This window comes from Oncorhynchus keta, chromosome 21 (genome assembly GCF_023373465.1).
Source record: "Oncorhynchus keta strain PuntledgeMale-10-30-2019 chromosome 21, Oket_V2, whole genome shotgun sequence".
NCBI lineage: Eukaryota > Metazoa > Chordata > Actinopteri > Salmoniformes > Salmonidae > Oncorhynchus > Oncorhynchus keta.
Genome location: NC_068441.1, coordinates 53,683,400 through 53,694,488, shown reverse-complemented (window position 1 = coordinate 53,694,488; position 11,089 = coordinate 53,683,400). Strand labels below are relative to the sequence as shown.

At 44.0% G+C, this 11,089-nt stretch overlaps 2 protein-coding genes across 6 annotated transcripts in view; both read left to right on the top strand.

Annotated features, from left to right (window-relative positions):
- Positions 1-1,565: 1,565 nt before the first annotated feature.
- hrh1 (histamine receptor H1) lies at positions 1,566-9,205 on the top strand. Of its 4 annotated transcripts, none has more exons than XM_052474236.1 (4): positions 1,566-1,713; positions 6,146-6,300; positions 6,945-7,039; positions 7,404-9,205. In XM_052474236.1, the coding sequence occupies exons 2-4, from the start codon at positions 6,254-6,256 to the stop codon at positions 8,903-8,905; spliced, it is 1,644 nt and encodes a 547-aa protein (XP_052330196.1). In that variant the 5' UTR covers positions 1,566-1,713; positions 6,146-6,253; the 3' UTR covers positions 8,906-9,205. The 4 variants fall into 4 exon arrangements, with proteins under 4 accessions (XP_052330196.1, XP_052330198.1, XP_052330197.1 ...); XM_052474238.1 differs by lacking the exon at positions 1,566-1,713 and adding an exon at positions 4,668-5,534 and having other exon boundaries at positions 5,649-6,300; XM_052474237.1 differs by lacking the exon at positions 1,566-1,713 and adding an exon at positions 4,668-5,572 and having other exon boundaries at positions 5,649-6,300.
- Positions 9,206-10,220: 1,015 nt separating this feature from the next.
- atg7 (ATG7 autophagy related 7 homolog (S. cerevisiae)) overlaps positions 10,221-11,089 on the top strand; it is a 112,328-nt gene continuing 111,459 nt past the window's right edge. For both annotated transcript variants that reach the window (XM_052474234.1, XM_052474235.1), the window contains exon 1: positions 10,221-10,997. The gene's annotated coding sequence lies outside the window, so the exon portion shown is untranslated. The remainder of the gene's footprint in view (positions 10,998-11,089) is intronic.

The following is an 11,089-nucleotide window of genomic DNA, read 5'->3' as shown; positions in this document are numbered from 1 at the left end:
CAGTCCCGTGTGGCACTGACACAGGAAACAAACACCCACAAAAATACCCAAAGAACATGGCTGCCTAAATATGGTTCCCAATCAGAGACAACGACAGACAGCTGCCTCTGATTTAGAACCAATCTAGACAACCATAGACATACTAAATACCTAGAAAGGAGACAGCCCCATAAACATACAAAACCCCTAGACAAGACAAAATGCATACATCACCCATGTCACACCCTGACCTAACCAAAATAACAAGGAAAACAAAGAATACTAAGGTCAGGGTGTGACAAAATGACTCACTAACTGTATGTCTCTCTGGATAAGAGCGTCTGCTAAACGACTCACTGACTGTAAGTCTCTCTGGATAAGAGCATCTGCTAAATGACTCACTAACTGTAAGTCTCTCTAGATAAGAACATCTGCCAAATGACCCACGTGTAAAATGTATAGACACTGGTGGCATTTATTAGTTATTGACACAAGGTGGAAAGCAGTTGAGAAACATAGTTTGAAAGAATGGCTCTGATATTTTACATTTTTTTTCCAATGAGAGGGGGTGGGGGGTGTTGGCCTCTGTTTAAGATACAGTATAATACAGTGAGATACAGTATAATACAGTGAGATACAGTATAATACAGTGAGATACAATATAATACAATGAGATACAGTGAGATACAGTATACTACAGTGAGATACAGTATAATACAGTGAGATACAGTACAATACAGTGAGATACAGTACACTACAGTGAGATACAGTGAGATACAGTACAATACAGTGAGATACAGTACAATACAGTGAGATACAGTACAATACAGTGAGATACAGTATAATACAGTGAGATACAGTGAGATACAGTACAATACAGTGAGATACAGTACAATACAGTGAGATACAGTATAATACAGTGAGATACAGTGAGATACAGTGAGATACAGTGAGATACAGAATACTACAGTGAGATACAGTATAATACAGTGAGATACAGAATACTACAGTGAGATACAGTATACTACAGTGAGATACAGTATCTCTCTGGATAAGAGCATCTGCTAAATGACCCACGTGTAAAATGTATAGACACTGGTGGCATTTATTAGTTATTGACACACGGTGGAAAGCAGTTGAGAAACATAGTTTGAAAGAATGGCTCTGATATTTTACATTTTTTTCCAGTGTGTGTGTGTGGGGGGGGGGGTTGGCCTCTGTTGAAGATACAGTATAATACAGTGAGATACAGTATAATACAGTGAGATACAGTATACTACAGTGATCCTCCTGATCCTCTGTAGATTCCAGATTATGAAGTTAGTTCTGGTCCTGCTAAACCCAGCGGTAGACTATGGACTGGTGTCCAGCTGTACGGTCCAAGAGATATTATAACATGGACCTAACGTGTTTACAGAATGTTACATTGTTCTGTCAGCGACTGTTGACGAAGAGGATATCTCAACAGAATCATCTAAGGCTGTGATTATACTGTATAATCCTCTTCGTAAACAGTCGCTGATGCAATAATGTAATAAAACGTAATTAGAGTGTAGACCTTGAATGCGCGCTGTTCTCCGAGTCGAGATAAAGAAGGTGGGTGGGTGACTGCGTGCGTCCGTCCGCAACGGGCAATGTTCTCACACTGCCTGCCGCTGCTGGGAACACGCGTCAACCGTCCTATTTTACAAATCTAAAGGTTTCACATTTTATTCAAGATTTTCCAACTTTGAGGTGAGTAAAACATGATTTAAACATGTTTTACAAAATATATATATATAGTTATTGCTGGTAATGTATGCATATTTAACATAAAACAAGACTCTCAACATGAAAGTAATACAAAATGAAAGAAAAAGTTCAAAGTTTGCGATACCTGTCCGTGGATCGTGCTGCTCTTTTGTGTATTCCACAGGCGGCATTTGAACAGTTTGGGATTCCTGGAAATAAATCATGAAAATTCACAACATGTAATTGCTTGGGATACAGGCTACTATCATGAGAATGATCGAATACAATTTTATTTCATGGTTTAAAAAAAAAATCATATTATACCCAGCTAACACACATTCTGAGAACAATATGTTTCCTAGAGCTTGGTGAGCGAGTGGTTGTCCTATGGTTGTTTTGCATACAACCTTCCCACAACGTTCTGGGAACGGTGCAGAATAGTTGCTTGGCTTTGGTACATTTCTCAGCATATGTTTAAGGAACTTTACAAAATAACGTTACTTTCTTGGCATTTCATTACTCTAACAGAACGTTTCCCATAAGGTCAAACAGGGTTAAGTTTCCCCCCCCCCAAAAAACGTGTTCATGGTTCTAGGAATGTTCTCCAACTGGTATGACATTGAGATTGTTCTCAAAACGTTCAGAGAACGTTAAGAAACAACGTTCTCCTGTGGGAATTTCAATACTTCGGCATAATGATTCCACCAGGTTCCCTCGTGGTTCTATTTAAAATAATATTCTCAGTACGTTCAGAAAACGTTAGTAATGTTCAAGAAAACGTTTTATTTTATTATTATTTTATTTTTTTCAGCATCAACACGTCTGTGTTCAGGTGTGTTGGCCACAACCGCTAATTGCCCACACCTGATCTCAATCTTATTGAGAGTTTCTTTCCTTTGAAATGGGGTCCGTTTGAATAGACTAAAATTAACAGCTTTGTAAAACAAAAGCAAAAAATACATGTAATTCTAGCTCCATCTTAGTGGCGCAGTGGACAAATTCCATGACTAGAGAATCGAAGATCATAGGTTTAAATCTCACTGACGCTGTGCCACAACAAAAAATACATGTGTATGCATGATTAATGCCAAAACAAATACATTTCTACGTGTCCTATATTTCACCTAACCTAGCAGTGATATTAAAATCAGAATGTTAATAAAACCTCCAGGGAAACTTTCGGGGAACCACAGTAAAACGTTCTCAGAACCTCCCTGGAGCCATAGTAAAACGTTCCCAGAACCTCCCTGGAACCATAGTAAAACGTTCCCAGAACCCCCCTGGAGCCATAGTAAAACGTTCTCAGCACCTCCCTGGAACCATAGTAAAACGTTCCCAGAACCCCCCTGGAACCATAGTAAAACGTTCTCAGAACCTCCCTAGAACCATATTAAAACGTTCTCAGAACCTACCTGGAACCACAGTAAAACGTTCCCAGAACCTCCCTGGAACCATAGTAAAACGTTCTCAGAACCTCCCTGGAACCATAGTAAAACGTTCTCAGAACCCCCCTGGAACCACAGTAAAACGTTCTCAGAACCCCCCTGGAAACACAGTAAAATGTTCTCAGAACCTCCCTGGAACCATAGTAAAAGGTTCTCAGAACCTCCCTGGAACCACAGTAAAATGATCTCAGAACCCCCCTGGAACCACAGTAAAATGTTCTCAGAACTCCCCTGGAACCACAGTAAAATGATCTCAGAACTCCCCTGGAACCACAGTAAAATGATCTCAGAACTCCCCTGGAACCTAAATTATTGTTCCCATAACAGGCAAAATTTTCACTTCCATTCTCAGAACATTTTAACAAAACATTCAGTTTTACAGGTCAATAAACGTATGCTTTGTTCCCAGAACCAATCGGAAGCCAAAAACGTACGTTCCCACAAGTTCCAAGGACCCAAATGTGCTATCTGGGTAATTGCTACTAAATAATTAGGCTACTGAGCAACAGAATGTTGTTGTGCTCTTTTGGTCAGAAAACCACCAACTATTGTAGCAAATTTGGGGGGGTTGCCTGACCTGGACTCAAACCCAGATCCGAACCTCTTGATGTGGTCGCTAGGTGTTGGGTTAAGGTTGGTAAAGTATTGACGATACGATGTTAGAAAACCCCCCGAAAACGAAATATTTACTTCATGGCTGGTTTCCATGTATACATGTTGGAATCTCTGTGTAAACACACACAGGTGAAGAAGGTTCTCAACACAAACAAGTAGCCTTTTGTTTTCTTACCAGATGGTTATGAAGGTCTCTCATCTTCAGGTAGCCTATTTAACAACTTTTCAGTAACCTTGAGTTGCTTGCTGTGTGGCTCCCAAGTGGCGCAGCGGTCTAAGGCACTGCATCTCAGTGCAAGAGGTGTTGCTACAGTCCCTGGTTCGAATCAAACCCTGTATTATAAGGTTCAGTGAGAGGTCATGTTGGGGCTAGGGTTGCTTCCTGGTTGGTGATAGGGTTGCTTCCTTGTTGGTGCTAGAGTTGCTTCCTGGTTGGAGCTAGGGTTGCTTCCTTGTTGGTGCTAGGGTTGCTTCCTGGTTGGAGCTAGGGTTGCTTCCTGGTTGGAGCTAGGGTTGCTTCCTTGTTGGTGCTAGAGTTGCTTCCTGGTTAGAGCTAGGGTTTCTTCCTGGTTGGAGATAGGGTTGCTTCCTGGTTGGAGCTAGGGTTGCTTCCTGGTTGGAGCTGGGGTTGCTTCCTGGTTGGAGCTAGGGTTGCTTCCTGGTTGGAGATAGGGTTGCTTCCTGGTTGGAGCTAGGGTTGCTTCCTGGTTGGAGCTGGGGTTGCTTCCTGGTTGGAGCTAGGGTTGCTTCCTGGTTGGAGATAGGGTTGCTTCCTTGTTGGTGCTAGAGTTGCTTCCTGGTTGGAGCTAGGGTTGCTTCCTGGTTGGAGCTAGGGTTGCTTCCTGGTTGGAGATAGGGTTGCTTCCTGGTTGGAGCTAGGGTTGCTTCCTGGTTGGTGATAGGGTTGCTTCCTGGTTGGAGCTAGGGTTGCTTCCTGGTTGGTGATAGGGTTGCTTCCTGGTTGGAGCTAGGGTTGCTTCCTTGTTGGTGCTAGAGTTGCTTCCTGGTTGGAGCTAGGGTTGCTTCCTGGTTGGAGCTAGGGTTGCTTCCTGGTTGGAGCTAGGGTTGCTTCCTGGTTGGAGATAGGGTTGCTTCCTGGTTGGTGATAGGGTTGCTTCCTGGTTGGAGCTAGGGTTGCTTCCTTGTTGGTGCTAGAGTTGCTTCCTGGTTGGAGCTAGGGTTGCTTCCTGGTTGGAGCTAGGGTTGCTTCCTGGTTGGAGCTAGGGTTGCTTCCTGGTTGGAGCTAGAGTTGCTTCCTGGTTGGAGCTAGGGTTGCTTCCTGGTTGCAAGATTCTCGGAATCAGAGGGTAATAAGAAGGGAATATGGAATTCTCCAACCAGGATTTCTATAAAACCTGTTGCTGGTTGCATCCTAAATTGCAACCTATTTCCTATGTAGTGCACTGCTTTTGACCAGGTCTATCTAGGGAATGGGGTGCCATTTGGCAAACAGGCAGTGTCTGACCTTGAGAGATTTATTAAGTTAATAATCTGTTATTTATTTTGACCTTGTAGGTACAGCACTGGCTGCTGGGGGTATTGACTCAGAGAGGATACAGCACTGGCTGCTGGGGGTATTGACTCAGGGAGGATACAGCACTGGCTGCTGGGGGTATTGACTCAGGGAGGATACAGTACTGGCTGATGGGGGTATTGACTCAGGGAGGATACAGTACTGGCTGCTGGGGGTATTGACTCAGGGAGGATACAGCACTGGCTGCTGGGGGTATTGACTCAGGGAGGATACACTACTGGCTGATGGGGGTATTGACTCAGGGAGGATACAGTACTGGCTGATGGGGGTATTGACTCAGGGAGGATACTGTACTGGCTGATGGGGATATTGACTCAGGGAGGATACTGTACTGGCTGATGGAGGTATTGACTCAGGGAGGATACAGCACTGGCTGATGGGGGTATTGACTCAGGGAGGATACTGTACTGGCTGATGGGGGTATTGACTCAGGGAGGATACACTACTGGCTGATGGGGGTATTGACTCAGGGAGGATACAGCACTGGCTGATGGGGGTATTGACTCAGGGAGGATACAGTACTGGCTGATGGGGGTATTGACTCAGGGAGGATACAGTACTGGCTGATGGGGGTATTGACTCAGGGAGGATACACTACTGGCTGATGGGGGTATTGACTCAGGGAGGATACAGCACTGGCTGGGGGTATTGACTCAGGGAGGATACAGTACTGGCTGATGGGGGTATTGACTCAGGGAGGATACACTACTGGCTGATGAGGGTATTGACTCAGGGAGGATACACTACTGGCTGATGGGGGGTATTGACTCAGGGAGGATACATGGATACAGATTGCTGTGATTACTCCTGATGTTTCCAACACTTCTGACATCATGTGAAGGGATCAAGAGAGGATGAAGAGGAGGAGGGGTGACATGCACATCCTACAGATCACCGGTTCTTCACAAAAAGAATACTCAGATAAAGAAGTCATCTAGAGACGAGCACCATGATGGATTCTATTCAGTCTACGCCTGATGTCTTCACCACAGACAGGTAGTGCAGCCACCACTTTGTGTGTCTAATGAAATTCTACAAAACATTAAGGACACCTCTCACCCATACATGGACTCTACAAGTTGTCAAGCGTTCCACAGGGATGCTGGTCCATGTTGACTGTAAAATGCCTTCCACTGTGGGCCATTCTTGATACACACGGGAAACCGTTGAGCATGAAAAACCCCAGCAGCGTTGCAGTTCTTGACACAAACTGGTGCTCCTGGCACCTGCTTCTAATACCCCGTTCAAAGGCACATAAATCTGTTGTCTTGCCCATTCACCCTCTGAATGGCAAACATACACAATCCATGTCTCAATTGTCTCAAGGCTTAAAAATCCTTCTTTAACCATGTCTCCTCCCCTTTAACCAGGTCTCCTCCCCTTTAACCAGGTCTCCTCCCCTTTAACCAGGTCTCCTCCCCTTTAACCAGGTCTCCTCCCCTTCATCTACACTGATTTGAAGTGGATTTAACAGGTGACATCAGTAAGGGATCATAGTTTTCGACCTGGTCAGTCTGTCATGGATAGAGCAGGTGTTCTTAATGGTTTCTGCAGTGTTTGTTGTCTTGGCTGTCAACACCATTCGTGTATTAAGCGTATTGCATTGGGAGCAATGGGAGTGTTGTTATTTTCTTCCACAGTATCTCGAGAGAACCATACCATGAGACCCAACAGTCACCATCCAACTCAACCATACCCGTCGAGCATCACTACAGCTTCCACAATACCCTACTAGGTGTGTGTGTGTGTGTGTGTGTGTTGAGAAAGGCACCATTTGGTTCTAAGCTATAGACAATGAAGTATCTCTATGCTCATCTATCACTCCAGTGTTAATTAGCTAAATTGTAATTACTTCGCTACTATTGGCCTATTTATTGCCTTACCTCCTCACGCCATTTGCGCACACTTGTATATAGACTTTTTCCTATTGTGTTATTGACTGTATGTTTTGTTTTACTCCATGTGTAACTCTGTGTTGTTGTTTGTGTCGCACTGCTTTGCTTTATCTTGTCCAGGTCGCAGTTGTAAATGAGAACTTGTTCTCAACTGACCTGGTTAAATAAAGGTGAAATAAAACAAATCTATCCTATCTACCCTAGGTGTCTTCCTGGGCTTCCTGTCCCTGCTCACCGTCGTCATGAACATCCTGGTACTCTACGCTGTGAAGAAGGAGCGGACCCTCCACACGGTGGGCAACCTCTACATCGTCAGCCTCTCCGTGGCGGATCTCATCGTCGGGGCCACCGTCATGCCCCTCAACCTGGTGTATCTGCTGGAGGACGAGTGGAGGCTGGGGAGGGCCGTCTGTCAGTTCTGGCTCATTATGGATTACGTAGCCAGCACAGCCTCCATCTTTAGTCTGTTTGTACTATGTCTGGATCGGTATCGGTCCGTTCACGAGCCGCTGAGGTACCTGAAGTACCGAACCAGAAGGAGAGCTAGCGTTATGATCTCAGGGGCCTGGTTGTTGTCTACGATGTGGATTATTCCTATTCTAGGGTGGAGGTCGTTTGCTACTGTCGATCTTAAACCGGAAATGGAAAATAAGTGTGACACCGATTTCCGGTTTGTTACGTGGTTTAAGGTTTTAACTTCCGTGTTTAACTTCCACCTTCCGTCTCTGTTGATGCTGTGTTTCTACTCACGCATCTACATGGCTGTGAGGAAACACTTCAGAGAGAGGGAAAAGATGATCAATCCTACAGACTCTACGGCGGGAAACCGTATCGGACACAAAGTCCAAACAGGAAATAGACCCTGCGGGTCTTCTAACGAGGACAATAAGGGAAACGACTGTGACTTTGATCAGTACACTTTAGACCAGCTGTACAACTCAACAGATACGGCTGAAACCAACGCATCCAGGGAACCCAAGTCTGAGAAAGACGCTCACTCCAGTCATTCCCTGCTCAGAATGACAAAACGTCTGAGGAAGACTGTAAAGGGCAAAAGAAAGAGCGGCTCTTCGTCTTTTCAGGAGAATAATTCGGACTCAGAGACCCCTTTGAACCTGTCAACGTTACCTCTCCGCTTCACCGACGACAACAACGTGCAGGGACTGTACGTATCCGTGAGCGACACAGCCACGCCGCTAAACTCTGCGGCTGGCGTTTACGAGATAACCCAGATAGCTGACGTGCAGAGATACACCACCATGTTGTACAACGATTTCACCCAGTCTCTGAATTCACCCCCGTCACCATGGCCCCATAATTCACCCCCGTCACCATGGCCACAGGAAGACTCGGAGACCGATGATGGCGCTAACCCAGACGCTGCAGCCAACGCTGTGACCCTAAAGCAGACCTGGCAGAAGTTCTGTGCCCAGTCCAGGCAGCGTATGCAGAGCCTTCAGGTCCATAAGGAGCACAAAGCGGCCAAGCAGCTGGGCTGTATTATAGCTGGGTTCATGATGTGCTGGATCCCATACTTCATAGTCTTTATGGTCATGGCTTTCTGCCAAACCTGTGTACATCACGACCTACATATGTTCACGATATGGCTTGGGTATATAAACTCTACCTTGAACCCGTTCATATACCCCCTCTGCAATGAGAATTTCAAAAGGGTGTTCAAAAAGATTTTACACATTCATTTGTGATGAAAGGTTTTCTGAACAGTGTCTTGATTGGCAGGTAGCCCTTTAAGTTATGTTATCGATGTTGCTTTAAACTTCGGTGTGCTTGCATGTTTTGAGTAACTTCAATTTTGGTACCTTTAACTGTGTATAGTTTTGTAAATATAATGCTTATTTATTTTAGGCCTAAATATTTCTGTGTCAAACCCAAACATCATCCTTCTCACTCAACAAACTATGCATTCCAGTCTTCATGGAGTCTTGTCTGACTTTTTATTTTAGTCATTCGTGTCTGTAATTTCCAATAAAAGTGTCTGAACTGGGGTGGTTTGTTATGGATGAGTAGCCTATGCAACTGTTATACTGTACTTCCCGTATCAAAAATATTTATTCAAAAAGACATACATCTCAAAGTGTTTCAGTGATTTGTCTTGATTTGAGGGGGCGCCAGTGTAGACTAAAACCTTCCTGCTGTAACTCAGTGCTCACACTGTGGTAAACACAGCAACATGATATGTTTACATTCTACAATTAAAAAAAAAGAAGCTTTTTAACATTTACTAAATACATTTACTCATAGCTCATTCTCTATGTAGACAAAATGTCAATATCTATTAATAATGTGTTGGCCACATTCTGAGTTGAGGTCATGCAAAATCACCATAATTATTGTTATTTTCACTTTGGCCTGAATAATCTGGGTAAATACATTTATTGGGGATTAAAAAGACCAAATATGGCCAAGTATGTGAGTAGCTGGACTACAGAGAATTACCTCCGAAGGCTATACTGACAAACATCCAGACATTTACAACGATTTTCTAGTGTATTGCAATCAGCTATTCCTCTCCGGTGGAACCAAAACACATGACTCACAAACTGTCCCAATTCACTTCCTAACCCTTCACGGTGAGCTGATCTGTAAGGTGTTGGCTATTTGGTGGAAGCTCCACGACTACACCTATCCACTGTTCACAACCGTAAACAAGGGTTAGGGACAATAAGCTAGAGACAGGTCAGGGGCCCCTACTGATGTCCATTGGCCCTCGTCCATCTATGCACATAAGTGGTGGCATGAAATTGGACGCAGAACTACTGATGCATCTACATTGTAGCTGGACCCAATGGAATACAGCTAGTTTATTTTTTTTTACATGTCACAGTGAAGTGAATACTCTATTGATGAGGATCATTGGGACACGATTAGAAGCTAAAGTGGGCTGTGGCAAGTTGGGTTGGTGTTGCATGGAAAAACTGCCTGGTGCAGTACCAGCCTAGCCTGGTTGGTTTAACTCAACCAATTAAATAACCAATGAAGTTGAGTGCATGGAATGTGGCTCAACACGAAAATCCTCATTTGACATGCCTTCTAGAGCATGCTTTTCCCCACAGAAGACACATGCGCCCATGTCCCCTTCTTCTTTTTGGCCTGTTTGAAGGACTATCCGTCAACTTACATCCTGGTGCTTTTTTGTTTGTTCATTAATTAGTTAGACAGTTGGGTTGTTATTAACTCGGCATTATTGCTAACTAGCAAAAAAAACAAACACTGATAGTTTTATTGGCTCATCCGGGCAGCAGAGTAGTAACGCCGAGATGAGGAGTGGAGCCTACAAGTTTCTGTCCGTTTTTTCTTGTCTCATTGTTTGCGGTTTCATGTTCATGTTTTGGTTTTTCGTTTTTTACTCCATGGTACTTGCGCCATAATTTACAACTGGAATGTAATTTTTTTTTTTTTTTACAGTTAGCTAGTTTTTTTTAGCACAGACAGCTAGCTAAATTCGCTAACGTTAAGATTTACCAAGTCGACATTGACCCCCCCGCAAAGCAACGTACACTGACTGACAAGTCGTAGCCAGTAAAAAGATTGAGTCCGAATTTACTACACAACAATCAACAGAAAGAGACAAATGTAGCAACTGAACGGCTAACGGCTAATTTGTGTATTTGGGTTAGCGAACGGCTAACTAACAGCTAACCATCTCGTTAGCTAACGGCTAACTGGTATATTTGGGTTAGCGAACGGCTACATAGCAACAACATTGTGCACGTACCATAGTGCATTGCGGCAACGACAGATCACATGATCTGAATAAGGAAGCGAGGTGTATTTGGGGTAAGTGTATCACGGGTAAAACAAATCAAATGTAAACGCACTTCTCCCCGTGTTCAACAGCTGTATGTAGCTAAATGACATATCCTTTGGCT

Excerpts from the sequence above, each read along its gene's own strand:
- hrh1 (XM_052474236.1), top strand. The coding sequence starts at position 6,254 with ATGATGGATTCTATTCAGTCTACGCCTGATGTCTTCACCACAGACAG. Across the intron at positions 6,301-6,944 it reads GATGTCTTCACCACAGACAG|TATCTCGAGAGAACCATACC; the intron begins GTAGTGCAGCCA and ends TTTCTTCCACAG. Across the intron at positions 7,040-7,403 it reads CTTCCACAATACCCTACTAG|GTGTCTTCCTGGGCTTCCTG; the intron begins GTGTGTGTGTGT and ends TATCTACCCTAG.